The sequence below is a fragment of the Pantherophis guttatus genome, chromosome 1, assembly GCF_059756535.1.
Source record: "Pantherophis guttatus breed Tessera chromosome 1, ASM5975653v1, whole genome shotgun sequence".
Lineage (NCBI taxonomy): Eukaryota > Metazoa > Chordata > Lepidosauria > Squamata > Colubridae > Pantherophis > Pantherophis guttatus.
In genome coordinates, this window is record NC_142063.1 from 300,013,348 (window position 1) to 300,029,810 (window position 16,463).

General features: G+C 39.5%; 1 protein-coding gene across 6 annotated transcripts in view; it reads right to left on the bottom strand.

The window, feature by feature from the left end:
• Window positions 1-16,418, bottom strand: part of PPP2R5A (protein phosphatase 2 regulatory subunit B'alpha) — a 73,661-nt gene extending 57,243 nt beyond the window's left edge. For all 6 annotated transcript variants that reach the window (XM_034427779.3, XM_034427780.3, XM_087883192.1 and 3 more), the window contains exon 1: window positions 14,757-16,418. In XM_034427779.3, the coding sequence (XP_034283670.1) occupies window positions 14,757-14,907 (151 nt within the window). In that variant the 5' untranslated portion in view covers window positions 14,908-16,418. The remainder of the gene's footprint in view (window positions 1-14,756) is intronic.
• Window positions 16,419-16,463: the final 45 nt, after the last annotated feature.

A 16,463-nucleotide genomic window follows, 5' to 3' on the forward strand; every position in this document is an offset into this window, starting at 1 on the left:
ATAATTTAAATTACTGAAAATAATTTGATTTAATTTCATACTAATTTTAGTTTCCTAATATTTCTGCCTATATCTATTTTAAAATATATTAAATAATTACATAACCAACCCTATACATATATAAACATATTTTTGGAGTATTCTACACCTAGGGAGTTTTCTGAACACACCTCTGTTTTAGAGTTTCAAAATGGGGTATCTCGGTGACTCAAGGTTATTATTCTAGATGTTGATAGAACAGATTTCTTCTAGAGTCTCTGAGTCAATTATGGTAAGCTGATGTTGACCAGATGGTTTGGATTTGGGCTCCTATTAACAATCTTAATGCTGCAACAGCATAATTTACCACTACTTGTAGTATAATCTATGGGGCAAAACCAGATAAAATGTCAAACTAAATATCCTAACAGGAACATCAAGTGTTTCATCTTAGTTATTATGGGCTGCTAAGCAACTAAGGTGAGGACGCAGGTTAACAAAGAATGGAAAACAGAAGGAAACAATTTGTTGCTAATGTTGCAAAGCATTTGCAAACTTTCTGACTTAATATTATGAGGGATTTAGACTTAATAACAATAGTCACAACCCATCTATTTAGAAGTATAAAAAAATCATAATTAGACTTGACATTAAGTAACATTTTATAGCAAGTTACATTATGTCTACTAGAACTGCAAAAATGCAACTATAATTAAAATAAATAACATAATAAATGACAGAGGAATAATATGGGTGCTAACACTCAGACTCACATTTATAGCTATTAGGTATCTAAGGACATCCTGCCTACCTGACCAGATTTCACAACTATTCCTAGATTTCAGTTTAAGAAACCTAAATATAAACTTTTAAGTTAGCCAGTAAATTTGAACAGTAACTTTCATCTTATTCAATAAATTATGGCAATTTGATTTTATGCCTGCACAGTTAGACTGTAGCACAACTTGAATGCCATAATCATGGAAAAAGAAACATAATACTATGCTGCCACCCAAGATGTTGAAGATTTAAATAGAAGTTATTAATATGAAGATTGCCAATGGGCAGCTACTATACTTAGTTGTTAATGTTCACTGACATTTATTTTTTAAAAATCAAGTGTTCTAAGGAGGTCACTTCTAGAAAAACTCATGTTAAGAACAGCCTCTGAAAAAACTACTGTACAAAAACAACTTTAATGAATCATACTTCAAAATATTACATATACAGTTCTTTTCATTTCTAAAAAACAAATATATAATTTTCTCTTCCACAGAAATATAGTAATACTTGCATTCAGTAATATAACAATCAATTACTAAAATATAGAAAAATGTAAAATCTCCTATGTTGGATTCAATTCCCAACTGAGACTGTATGTATTTCTCATGTTAATAACGAGACACGTTGTTTGTCATTTTCTTCTTCTAGGGTTGTTTTTTATTTTCAAACTTCCCAGCCCTATGCAGCCTTGGTATTTCCCAGAATCTTCTTTCCAAATGCTAACCAGAATTGACTTTGCCTAGCTTTTTCAGACCAGCCAAAACTGGCTAGTTATTATGTAAGTAAAACAAGCCCTATTAAAATAATCACATAAAAACAGGGAGCAATGTTGTGGCTTTCTGATGGAGCCATCTATATCAGGGGTCCACCACCCCGGTCCATGGACTGGCACTGGACTGCGGCATGCCAGAAACCGGGCCACGCAAACAAGCGAAGCCCCACCCATGGGATGCAGGCAACATGTGAAACCACACACTCCTCCTATCCGGGGAAAAATCTCTCTCCACAGAACTGGTCCCTGGTGCCCAAAAGTTTAGGAGCCACTGATCTATATATTACTAAAATTCTGATTCCAGCAACCTTTAACTGGACGAAACGGTGCATCACAGGACAACACTTTTTGAACTTCAAATAGGCTAACTTATAGAATGCATCCAAATCTGACACCCATAATTACTGTGAATTGAAATTTGGCAAATCTTATAAAATATTTTATGACATAAAAATTACCGTATCATAAAACAGTTTATCACATAACATAAAATGTCATAAAGTATTTCCTGTGCTGATGTTATGACTGTGCTATACAGTTCGGTGTGGGCTATTTTCAAGACACACCTCTGAATCTATCCCAGCTTTTCCAAGGAAGGCAGTACATTAGAAGCTCTGCCATTGTTGAAAACATTGAGGAATCTGACAATATCTCTGAAAGGATGACTCAAAGGTCACGTGTTGTCTAGTAAAGATATAAAGCTGCAATGCTCCTTGCAAATACTATCACTACTTGGAATGTTCACAATAAGGAACATTCATTTGTTAATTTATTTTCAATACATATTATAGCTATTGGGGCTTTAATTTTCAAGAACAGACTCAAGAGGGGTACGCAGAGTCGCTACACAGCAACAGCCGTTTTTTCAACCTCCACCTCCAGCACAACGACCCTACATATCCCAGAAAATTATTACCAAGTCTAAAGGAATTCTCCAGAGGTAAAGCAAAGGAGTAGCTGCAAAGAACAAAGGGAGCCTGCAATTAATCTATCTATCTGTAGAAAGCATTTTGCCAGGCCTTTGGGTGAAGGGAAGATGAGAGCTCCACTGCTGTTGATAAGTTAACATTTTATCTTTGGGAGCTGGGTGGGGAGGAGTGAGGGTCGGTGAGGGGTGGCCTGTTTGGGAAGTTTGCTCTAATCTTGTAAACTGCTCAGAATGACTTATCTAAAATGGAGGACTGTATAAATCATATAAATAAAGTCTTAGTTTATATAAGGCTGATGGATATTTTTGGTGGCGGGAGAGAATATAGTTTCATTAATATACTGAAATATACTGCAGTGGTATCTAGGTATTTGTTGTTAATTGGTTCTGGGAAGTGCAAAAAATACTAAAAAACGAGTGCCAAACCAACCACGTGACTTACCATGTGATCTTTTGTTTCTTCTGGGAAGGACTTCCTGTCTGTCCCTTTTCCTATGTCAGTGTCCTTCCCAGTATGGCGGACTTCCTGTCTGCTCTCTGCGACTCTCCCCCTTTTCCTATCACAGCACATTGAGTACCAAACAAATGAATATCTGGACATTTTTGCATCAAAATGCATCAAGTATCAAACTGAACATGTTTTGAAACAGTTGAATACTGAGGTGCCACTGTATTCTAAAATTTAGAATTTACTCCAAGTCAAATAAATTCAATATTCTTTTGACCAAAAAAATATCTTCTGTGGTTTAAAAATGGTGTGAATGCAAATGAGGTATCTACCTTGATAGCAGAGAAAAGAGAGAACACTTTTCCCATATGTGGATGTCCAAATTTTAAACTAGAAGAAATAGTCCTAATAATCTCAGGCAAACTTTAAAATATTTTATCATTCTTCTGGTTCCTATATTATAAAGCATAGGGTTTTTTTCATTTGTATCACCTCTTTTACAAATAAAAATAAACATCTGAGTTTATACTGTGATTTCAAAATCAGTGGTGTCTCCCGCAAAACACAATCCCAACATAGTAACATAGGTATCATCACACAAATGCCACTTTCTGTACTTGCATCATAACCTCTGACACAACATGGCATTTGCATGAGATTGTTACACATTCTTCATCATTTGGATCCTTGCCTACCCTGCCGATGCCACAATGGAAGCTGCATTCCTAAAGGCAATGAATGCTTTTTAAAAGAGTGTGACTTTAAAATCAGTTGTTCTTATCAATTTATTCAATTGCAGATGTTCCGCTGAGAAATTATGCTATTTTTTTGGACTTTTCAATGACCACAAATTTAAATAGAATAAGAGTTTGGTATCAATGATTTTCAATGTTTATGTGTAGTGATTATTATTATTTAATTTTATATAGACACACATGGATAGTTTACCAAATGTAATTCATAAACAAAATAAAATAGTCTATATTACTAGAGTAACCATTAAAACCAAGTACAACTACCTGTCCCCTGAACATATTAACCCCAGACCTGGCACCAAAGCTAGGTTTTAAAAGCAATGAGGAACCTCAGGATAGAAGACACCATACTCCAGGATGAACTCAGAGGGCGGAGCCACAACAGAAAAGACATACTTGCCAAGCTGCATAAGGTGACAACATTTAACCGAAAGGACCTGGTGAGCACCAACTCTACCCAATTACCAGGTGGGCAGAAACAATGGAGAAAAACAGTCAATAGTTCCCAACCTTTTTGACACCGGGGACCGCTTTTGTGGAAGCCATTTTTTCCATGGAGGATGGGAGGAGGAGGAGGAGAGTCCACAACCTAGATCCCTTGCATGTGCAGTTTACAGTAGGGTTCACACTTCTATGAGAATCTAATGCCTAATGATCTGAGGTGGAGCTGAGGCATTGATACTAGCAGTGGGGAGCAACTGCAAATGTAGATGAAGCTTCGCTCACTCACCTGCCACTCATCTCCAGCTGTGCAGTCTGGCTCCTAACAGCCATGAACCAATACCGGTCTGTGGCCTGGGGAGTGGGGACCCCTGCTTTAGATAACTGAGTTTTTTGTCATGAAGGGCAGTAGCAAAAGCAATAGCATTTATACACTGGCTCATAGTGCTTTAAAATTTAAGCCCTAGTCTTGAAGGAAGTGCAACCCCACCAATCACCTACAATTAAAATGGTTGTGAAGTGGAGGGCTACCAAACAGCCACAGCCATTCAGTCTTGTCAGGATTGAACTAAAATCTGTTCTACCTATACAGACAAAACAGCACCAGAAATTGGGTAACTCAAAACTTCATTTGCACAGCCCAGGATTGAAACACAAAGCTGGGTATTACCGGTATAATGATGATACTGAGCCCCAAAGTGATGGATAACCTCACTCAGCAAGTGCATGTAGATGTTAAACAACAAAGGAAAAGTCTGGGTCACCCAACATGTGAGGTGTTGGGGTACAATCTCTTCCCTTCCATCAGCACCAAAGAGGAACAAGGTGAACTACCAGAGCACAGTGCCTCCCATTCCCAAAGTCGGCCCAGAAGGATGCCACATCAAAAGTAAACTAAAAGTTCACTAAAAAGTAAACTTGCACAGCAAAATGCACCTAATTTGTATTCTACTTTTAATACTTATGAAACAAGTATCTTGTTCCTGAATTATGATAGATCCTGATTAAATCTAGAGAGATGATTCCTGTTGAAATCTTTTCCTGAAAAGTAAGTAGGCTCTATTGAAATCACTGCAGTTTACAGTGAAGTTCTATAAATATTGACTCAAAAGTATAGGTCAACCTTCCAAAAACTGTTTTTATTAATTCTTTAGAAAAAATCATTTAATTACCAACTTAGGTAATATCATCCATTATTTCATAGGAGGCATTCACAAATTTGGCAGAATGGGGCCCCAGAAAATAAGAGCCATTCATAGTTCTGTAAGGCAATGTACAGTGATATATGATACATCAAGCAGTGTCCATTGTTATGTTTTCAGATTTTTTTCTTCAAGCATTCAAATCAGACTATTTTTTGTATGATAAATGAGTCAAGAAGAATATGATAAAACATCTAGTCCACACTTTTACATGGTGAGCGTAGGGATCTACTAAACCAGCGGTTCTCAACCTGGGGGTCGTGACCCCTTTGGAGGTCGAACGGCCATTTCACAGGAGTTGCCAAAGCCCTCTCTCGCCCCCCCCACGCCTTCACTCACCCTCACCCTCTGCCTCTGTTGGATCGCCGGTCGCCGGTCGCTTACCCCGCCCACTCCCAATCTATTGCTGCCTCCGGAGTCCCAGCTGATGGCTAGAGGGGAAAAAACTTTAAATTCTTGCCGCGGGGTTTCAAAGAGCCGCCCTACAGCTAATCAGTGTTAAAAGAAAACAAATGAATAGACCGGTGCCTGCAAAATAGAAAAAACAGCCCCTTTCAGCTTCAGCATAGGTTAATTACCATAAGTTGATTTGATCAGCCTCCAGACTCTCAGCTGTTTTGCGGAGGGCTCTGTTGCTAGCTAGCTGCAAAGAGGTAAATTCCTGGAGCAGATTTTTTTTCCCCTAGCTATGCTGAAAAAGCAAAATTGAAAGTAAAGCGGGGTCTCTTTGCTGCAACATGACAAAATGAGGCAGAGAGATTTCTTTTTCTTTTTCCTCACCAAAAAAGGTAGGTGCAAAACTGCAAACAATGGGAAATTTAGAGCAAAAGAGGAGGTTCAAGATTTTAAAACACAAAAGAAAAAAAGCTCTATTTAACTAGGGAATTGTAATAATTGAGATACTATTAATTGTATATTGTGTTGAAAGCAGAAATGGTTAAGTTGTGGTTTGGAGGAATATATGGGAGAAATTATTTGGTTTATTATTATTGGCAAATATAATTAATTGATTTGTAAGAAATTGGATTATATGGAAATAATTGGAATATTCATGTTCATATTAATATACAAAAAAGATAGTTATATAACTAATTGATTTATATTAAAATGTTGAATTTGTATTAAACAACTGTATTACATAATTACATAATTAACCAACGTGAGGATGGATATAAAAATAGATGACAATGTGAAGGGGTATAATATAGAATAGAAGGGAAAAATTGAATTTGATTAAGATTAGAGATGAGGATGAAGAGTAATATTGGTTTTTTTTTTAAATAGATGAGGAATAAATATGGTAAAAAGGAAATATAGAAATTGTAAATTTAATTGAAGTGACTAAACACTGTGTTGGAAGAAATATCCTTCTGGGTTCTGCTCCAAGTGGGGAAAAAGACACTGGAAACATGGAGACTGCTTGGAAAGATGGTTTAATGGTGGACAGGATCACATGGCTTTAGTTCCTGAACAGAAAAGGGGCAGATACAGTAAATCCTCAGGTTTTTATGCTCTCTCTGGCTTTGCATTTCTTGGGGCCCCGAAAGAGTATCCTGATTGGTTGTTAGACTCCCAGGGGGTGGAGGTCTTAGCTAGCCTTGCTGGCTAATGGTCACATGTGCTTCCCAGGTCACATGCTTCCCAGGTCACCTGTAGTGAGTTTCGGTTGCTAGATGGGGCCCATTGTGTTAGTTTCTGTTGCTATTGTGTTGCAAATGTCCTTTGACAAAGGATTGACTTTCTGCCTCTGGCCCATTAACAAAGGGTGGGGGGCAGGAAGGTGGGAGCTGCTTTGTCTGTAAAATATGCTTCTCCATTTCTCATCCAGGGAAATATAATATTCTGCCTTTTTAATATTTCCCAAAATATTTCATTCTTCTAGGAAAGGGGTAGGTGCTAATCTCCTACAACTGTTTAAATTTGTGAACCGGCGAAATACTCTGTTCAAAGAAAATATGTTGTATGTTTGTATGTGTGTTTCTAATTATTGCTCTTTATTGCTATTTGTTCTCTTTTATTCTTTAAAGTTTAACAATTCATTCTTTATCTTAATATCTTTATATTTGTTTGGGGTTGGCTTTCTTCCTTTTCATCTTTTTTATTGTACAGCAATCTTTCTCCTCAAACCTACCACCTCTCTCTTTTCTTTCCTTCTTACTTTCTCTTTCCCCCTCTTCTTCTTCTCCCTACTTCCTCTTCCTTTCTCCTTCTCCTCCTCTCTTCCTCCCTCTCTTACCCTCACTCCTACTCTAATTTCTCTTCCCTTCCTTCATCCCTCTCTATTGCTGTATCCTTTTATGCATATGGACTACTCAGAGGGCTGAAAAAGTTATTTTTGACTGGTCCTCGCACCTTTGACCAGTCCTCGAATTTATGACTGTCCTCACATTTTGTTTTTTGCCCTATCTTATCACCATGTTGAAGAGAAGCAGTTGTGAAATGAGTGACATGGTTGTTAAGAATGCTGCACAGGCATAAATGTGAGGATGGTCATAAGTGTGAGGACCAATCAAAAGTGTGAGGACCTGTCAGAAATGACTTTTTTCAGCCCTCTGAGTAGTCCCTATATACATAGCCATGGCCACCCGGTCACATGACCAGCTAGCCACGCCCACCCAGTCACATGATCTCCAAGCCACGCCCACAAAATAAGCCACACCCATAGAACCGGTAGTAAAAAAAAATTTATAACCCGTCCCTGGTTGGGGGTCACCACAACATGAGGAACTGTATTAAAGGGTCGCGGCATTAGAAAGATTGACAACCACTGCCCTATACACATAGCCATGGCCACCCAGTCACATGACCAGCTAGCCACACCCACACAGTTACATGACCTCCAAGCCACACCCACAAAATAAGCCACGCCCACAGAACCGGTAGTAAAAAAATTTAGAACCCACCCCTGGTTGGGGGTCACCACATGAGGAACTGTATTAAAGGGTCGGGCATTAGAAAGGTTGAGAACCACTGTACTAAACCATCTCCATTTCCAGCAAGGGACACATACTAATGTATTGTTCAAAGCAGACTGTGCCATGGCTTAACTGCTGTTAAGAAAATTCTTCATAATACTGAGTTCTGAATCTACTTTCTGAAGTATAAGAGAGTGCCATTTAACAAGCATGAAGTACAATCAAGCTTTTGCTTCTCATCCCTATATGCTGCCATTTGCAAGCTTGGTATTATTTATTAAAAATTGTTTGCTGTCTATGAGTAGACAACATACAGTATATAAAACCAGGGAACTTTCATAAAAATATTGATATGTTGAGAGACTTTGTTAAATGATATAGTACACTTACAGCACTCCCTTGGTCTATGAAACCATTCACTCTGTCATAAGAAAAATAAAGCTAGTACCAGTATGATATGATTTATTTTTAAAAAATCAATGATGACTCCTAATAATCAAGTGACTCCTAGTATTCATTCTTTTCCTAACAGACATGGACTTGACAATCCATTCAAGTATTTTTCAAAATACAGATGTTAACCCTTGGTCTGTAGTATTCCAGATCCTCCTCCTCCTCCTTTAAATATTGGAACTTAATTTCTTTTGCTTCATTCCTCCAAAAATTTATCAATTCTCCAGGAGTTTTCAAAGGTTTTAGATGATAATTCTGAGAACACTTCCACTGGCTCCCTCAACAGCCTGGAATATATTTCATATGGCCTTGAGCACATATGTTTATTTAAGGTGGCAGAGAGAATTCCTAGAATCCTTTTCTCTGAGCTGTGTTCCTCCTCCTGTTTGTGTGAGGAATATTAAAAGTGGCTCTCTCGCTCTCTTTGAGAGAAGACCAATCCAAAGAGAGTATTAAACAGTTCCTATTTCCTATTATTACTTCCCATTTTTCCTGCATAACAGGAAAATCCTAGTTGACTTTACTTTTATTTTGGATCTACTTTTCCCAAAATTGTTATTCTATTTTGGATTCCTCACCAGACGCATCTCATTTTAACTTTAATCTCCTTCCTCTATTCCTGCTGTTTCAAATTACCAGTCTGTATCGCCCCACCTTAACTGTTAGTCCCTAACTGCAATTTTCTACAAATTTCTTTTTAGTTTTCAGCTTTTTATTCATCCACATAGACCTCTTAAGTCTTTTCTTTCTATTTTTCCTTTTTTGTTAATTGTTTATTTGTGCTTGTGCTTTCAGTACCATATTTTCCAAGATGTTCTATCTCTCTTGGGATTATTTATCTGTTAGGATTTTGACCATTGCATCTGCTTTCTTAAAGACAAATTTGAATACATTTATAAATTGAGAGAGAGAAGGGTTATGTAAGGCCACTACATGAAAGTTAAAAGATCTACTAGGGAAGGCAATTCCTTTAGCAATACAATATCTCCAAACTAACTCTGCTATATGACATTGACTTTGTGCAATTTATTTGATCAAAAATTGTCAGGAAAGGCTTGGGCTTTACATGGTAAAATTATCCCATTTCCTTAGGGAGGCTCTCATTAAGGCAAGAACAACTGATCTACTTCAAATGGATTTAGATGCTTAAGGAAAACAAAACTGGCATTTGGCAGCTAGCCAAAATCACAAGCAAGGAGTGATTTTCTGACTGTTTTGTTACTGTAACTTCATGAAAATATGCCAAGTCAAACATCTAGATAAAATTTGTGATAGGGCTAACATTAGTCATCATTTCAATTAGTATACAACATTCTGTCAAAAAGAATTGCCACATCTTACATCAAGTTACACTGTCCTGATTACATACCAGAGGTATAAAATGAATCTACTGTAAATAAATACATATAGGAATGACCACTAAATGACCACAAATCAAGTAAATGGTATAGTATGGGTTTCCAATAAACAGCAATAATATAATGCAGAATTGGTCAAGATGAATGGCACAATATGTTTTACTACAAACAGTAGTATTCATCCTACATATTTTAAAATCTCTTATTTTTTTTACCATTATACAAGCTAAATGCATATTCCATATTTATGCCTGCATTATTTTTCTATAAAACTATTGTTCTTGTGACAGTATCCTGATGAAACATGAACAGCCATGTTCGTCATAGACTGCACCTAGATTTTCAGTGTGAATGCAGAAAATAAATCTTCAGTGACATGTAGCACTTCATGGCCTTCATGCTGTAAAAGGTTTGTCAAATAGCTGCATGTAGTTTGATGTTCTGCCAAGAAAATTCTCAACGACATCCTTGGATGCTTTCCAGGTGATTTTTTCTGGCCCCACTAACAGATCTTCGAAGCACTTGTCATTGATGACATATCTCATCTGCGGACCAACAAAAATGCCTTCCTTAATCTTGGCATCAGTTATTCTTAGAAACATCTGTCTCAAATAATGAAAACCTTCACTTGTTCATTGCTTTCATAAAAATTTTCATCAGTCTGAGTTTTATGTGAAACAGAGGCAAAAAACCCCCCAAAAACTGTCAGATCATCAAGTGGTTTATGTGCCATGATTTTCTGGCCTGGGACCAAATTATTTCAGAATGGCCATTTTTTTTTAATGTAATGCTACTCTCTTCATGGCTATCCCATTTACATATGTAACAACAGTACTTGGTATATCTGAGCTGTATTCCAAGCAGCAGAGCCACTACTTTTAGATCTCCACAGATATTCCAGTTGTACTTGGTGTACTGGATATGCCTTGACAACAGTTCCATGTTTCCACAAAGCAACTTATAATGCAAGCAAAACTCAAGGTTACAAAGCCATATTTAGAAACTCACTCACCTCCATTATAATAAATCCATAACATGCACCCCCATTCTATCTCCTCCATTTTTACCAAACCCTGTGCCAATGCACTATTTATGTATAAACATAATAAATTGATACTTTACCTTGTTCCATAGGTCAATCTACATCAAGCTGGGACTACTAATTACTCTTAGCCAGCAGAGTCTAACTTTAAAATTTTGGAACTATAGTTCCAACACACCTGAAAAGCACCAGGTAGGGGAAATCAAACCTAACTGCAGACTTCATAAACTTCCTTATTTTTGTTATTTTCTCAGGACTGCAAAAAGACAATATGAAATATTTGTAGAAGACCTTATCTAAGACTGGTGGGGTACATGTAATAGATACATCATAAATTCTGACTTCTTGCCACAAACAAGATTTATTTCCATATTTAAACTATAAGTTACTTGTTACAGGAAACTACAGGTTAAAAAAGCTCAGCTGCATGTCTTTCCTGCATCTATGGAAAAAAATATTCTTTGAGAAGAACTTGATATTTTATCAATCCCAATTATTATCTTTTAGCATGATTTATAAACCATTATAAAGATGCAATTCAATAAAATCATCAATATTTATAATAGAACATATATTACATTTCAGCTCTATTTTTTAAATAGAAACCAAGTTAATGTTTACAAGATACTTCTTTACAACATATTATATGCAACGAACAATTAGAACTAATTTACAAGCATCCGAATGACAAAAACGATGGTACCATTATTCCATATGTTAACTAAAAGTTCTAGATAGATTCCTCAACATAGAGAGAACATACTCAGGTAAAACAAATGTTGGTTTGGTGTGATCTCCAGCTACTGTTTTAAACCATTAACCTCTCTCTTTTGAGGTCTGTAGAAACAATTTTAGAAAGAAACAATTTTGCAGAAACTGTATCAACATCACTACCATCTTTCTCCTTTCAAAGAAGCTTACTGAGAATGATATAAGTATCCCTTCTAAGGATTTCTATGAACTGAAGGGACTTCAGGAAAAGGAAGAATGAGAAAACTGAAGTGGAGATTTAATTATGCCACTTGTATGAATAATATCTGTCCTGCAGAATGACTGTCCAACGTAGCATGCCAGTCTGCAATGCTACCATCTTTCCTAACTTTAGATATTTATTAAAGGATGTTGATAGTTGACATGTTAATGTTATTAAAAAAATATGTTATTGTAAACTATCATATAAACTGGGAAAATACTAGGAACTTTCCAACAGAATAAATCCAAAGATATTTAATCAATCAAAAATATTAATTTAGTTTAATCTACTGGTAGGTGAGCAAATTACAGTGGGGTACAATTGCTACATGTGTTCTATGCCTACTCTTCAATCATTTTTTGTTTCCTTTTTTGATTAGTAGCCAATATATAAAAGATAGTCAGCTCCCAAAATACACAACAAAAAAGTTATTTAAGTGCATGCATCTCAATAGATTACATAACATTAAACTGTAAATGTACCACAATAATGTTATCAGGATTTAAATAAGAGTTACATTCTGTAATAATTACAATAAAATCTACAAAGAGAGTAATGGAGAGGCAGTTTGATGTAATGGTTAAAGGCACCAAGCTAGAAATCAGAAGGCCATGAGTTCTAGTCCTCCCCTAGGCACAAAGCCAACTGGGTGACCTTGGGTACTCACTCTCTCAATTAGCCCTAGGAAGGAAGCAATGACAAACCTCTTCTCAAATCAAGAAAACTGCAGTGACTTATCCAGACAGGAGTCAACACTGACCCTGAAGGCACCCTCTTTCCCCACACTACAAAAATATGAACTCTACATTTTAAATGTTTTACCATTGCCACTTTCTTAATGCATGGAGGGAAAAACAATATATTACAATAAATGGAAGTTTCCAACTACCCGTTAGGAAACACAATCTATTTTGTAAAACCACCAGTGCTGATGAAACTTAAACTGATGTCCTACTAACTTCTTACAGTGATTACCAAATCAAAACTACTCCAGTTTTAGTACTGTGCCAATTCTGCAGATCATCTAGCACAACCCGCAAACTGCCAGTATATGCGTACATTATGATTCTATGTATCAATAATGGAGATACTGGCACTGATGATGTTACCTAGTTTGGGTAATGAAACCTCTGCAAGTAAACAACTAAGCTCAGAGAACACCAAGGACCCCTTGATTCTATATATGCCTTCAGATAAAATGCATAATAGTAAATGTAAGTTATTATAATGGCAAATAACCTATTACAATACAGCAATAAAACTATTCAAAACAATGTTTCAATTCATGAAATGCAACAGAATCTGTATTAGTTTTATATATTAAAGTCTAAAGAGTGAAGCTTGCACTTGAGATATTTCAATATTTAAGTGCTCAGTCTGAACTACAGGTAGTCCTTGATTTACAACCAAAACTGAGCCCAACATTTATGTTGCTAAGTAAGACAGTTCTTAAATGTGTGTTTCTTCATTTTATGAACAACTTTCTTGCCATCATTGTTACACAGTTGTTAAATGAATCTGGCTTCCCCATTGACTTTGCTTGTCAAAAGGTTGCAAAAGGTGATCACATGACCCTGGGACACTGCAACTGTCATAAATATGAGTCTGTTGCCAAACATCTGAATTTTGATCACATAACCATGAGGATGCTGCAATGGTTGTAAGTGTGAAAAATGGTCTTAAACAACTTTTTTCAGTGGCATTGTAACTTTGAATGAACTGTTGTAAGTTGAGGACTACCTGTACAGTATAAAATATGCTATTAGTACATGGCATCTATTTTAGTACATAATATCCAATTCACATTTCTTTCTTTTATTAAAATTACTTCAATTAAAATATGTGTTGGTATTTAGAACTAAAATCTCACATTTGGGCCTACAAGTGTATAAAACTATGTTTTGTCTTACAATGCACCAGCTATATAAACCATGAAGGAAGAATAAAGAAATATGCAGAAATATATAATAAACAATTATAAGAGCTTGTAGGAAATTTACAGATTATTTGAACATGAATTCTGGTAATAAATTTAGCATAGTGCTCCAGTTTTAAAGACAAATAAGCTTTTTAGATTTTTTTTTTAAAGCAAACAGAAGCAGCTGCCCAGCAAGATCAGGAAGAAAACAGTAAGCACGCGATTTCTTAAACAGAATGGAGAAAAAAGAACAGCTTGAACTCTGAACAAACTTTGCAGGCTTGGCTCTCTATATAAGGCCCAAATCTATCCAGTTCCTCTTTTATCCCCAACCCTCCCGAATAACCAATTGTTATCAGCATCTACCTGTATAACCGACCCAAGAAATGTGAAAACGCGGGTACTTTCGACGGGGCCAAACGAGCGCTTAATCCTATCAAGTGCAAAGGTTCTCGACACAAGAGAAAAATAATGAAATGTTTAGGCGAGCGCCGTCCGACAAAATGTTGAAAGGCAAGGCTGTTTCTTCTCCCCCCCTCCCTTTTTTTTTTCCTTGACAGGAAAGGAGATTAAAAGGTGGGAAAGAGCGTGGAGAAGTTGCTTCTCTCCAAGCGTGAACGCGAAAAAGAAGGGAAGGCAGGGAAGGCGCCAAAAGGAGGCTACGGGGCTCTGCCAGGAAGCGGACGCCCACTCGAGAAAGGCCCGGGAAAGCCACCCTCCCCACCACCACGGCACCTGTAGCCCCAGGCCAAGCGCGCCGCGACGCCTCGTGGAGCCGGGGAAATGTACCTTTGAGCTGGGGCAGCGGGAAAAGCTCCACTTGGCTGCTCTGGCTGCGGAACTGCGACGAGCCCTGCGACCGCTTCTGCTTCTGAGCCTTGCGCACCGACCTCCGGGTGAAACCATCCACTTTTTCCGCGGCGGTGATCGCCGTCGACATGGCGGGGCTCGCAGGAGACACAGGCGGGCCCGTTTTTTCCTCGAAGCATAAACTCCACGCCGGAAACTGAAAGCCAAGCAGCGGCGGGTCGAGCTGGGTCGCCCCTTAAGGGAACATCTCCCCCGGCCCCCAAGGGTGTGGGGGGGAAGAAGGGAAGGAGAGACGCTTTGGAGCCGGTGCCCGAAAAGCTCCTACAAGGGGTCCAAACTTGGGGAGGGATTTCCTCGGGGGGAGGCGGCAGGAGCCTCCGAAGGGACGGGCTTCCGATTCGACGGGAGGCTGGTTAATCCGAGGCTTGTCCGCAAAGGGAGGCTCCAAATCCGATCCTGTCGAAGTTTTCAAAAGACGGGTCGGGAGACACCAGGCAGGCTCCCCAGGACGGAGCCGCCGAGCTGCAGCAAACAAGAATCCCGAGGAAAGTTTCTACTCCGCCCCGCGGTTGCACCCGCCTCGCCTTCGCCGCCCGCCCGCGAGCAGCAAACTTTTTAGCAGCGGCGCGCGCGGAGTCGACTGCGCGGGGAGCTGTCTCAGAGGTCGCCCTGGCAGGGTAAGAAGAGCCGGAGCGTAACAAAGAGCCGGGGGAGAAGCCCCGGAGAGGCCGGGCGGTGCAGCCCTTCAGCCCCCATCGGGAGCTCCCTCGGACTCTCGGGCCAACATCCCGTCGCGCTGCTTTCTTCCTGCTCGGGTAGACGCCGCTTCCTCTTTCCTGGAGCTCGGGGGGGGCGGAGGGGGGGGGGCGGCGCAGCGCGGCTTAACCGCGAGCAGGGCGAAAGCTCCCGCTTCCAGAACCAGCGCGCAACCTGCTGGAAACGCTCGAGCAACAAGGACAAGAAGAGTTCCGAGTCTGGAGCGGAGGCGGGGCCAGAAGCAGCGCCAGAACTCGGGAATAGGGGAGGGGATTAACAAGGGTGGGGGGAGGGGGGAAAGGAAGCGGTTGGAACAACCGTTAAAGAGGAGGACGACGGACAGGAGCGCGCAGCCAATGGAGAAACGCGAGCTCTCCGTATTACCATAGAAGGCGGGACAACAGAAAGCCGCCGGCTTTACAGGAGGCGAAGCGACTGACAGCAGAACGGCCCAACGTGAGAAGAGGGAGGGTGGGTGTCGCAAGAGGAAAGCGATTGGGTCCTGGAGCAGCGGGGGGCGGGAAGAGCGGGGGATGCCGAGCCGGAGGGGGGGGGAGGAGTCGTGTTGTGTGGGGGGTGGGGGGAAGAGAGGTTGTTTTCAGTGCCTTTTTGGCAAAGGAGCCGCTTCGGTGAGGTTCCTCTGCGATTGTTGAGCGTGCTGTGTGGAATGCTCTCTACTCCGAACCTTCCCTTGTTTTGGCAACGGGCCCTTTCCGGCTATGTAGTGGTTGCCTCCAGCTATTATATGGCGGCGTTTCATCTTCGCCTGCTTTTGCCAGTCTAGCCCGTGCGCTGAGTTTAGGGTTCGGGAGAGACCGGGATCTTAGAGCAGCGTCTCTCAATCTCAGAACTGGGTGGACTTCAACTCCCAGAATTCCCCAGCTGAAGATCATTTGGACCAGGGGATCTCCAACCTTGGGAACTTTACGA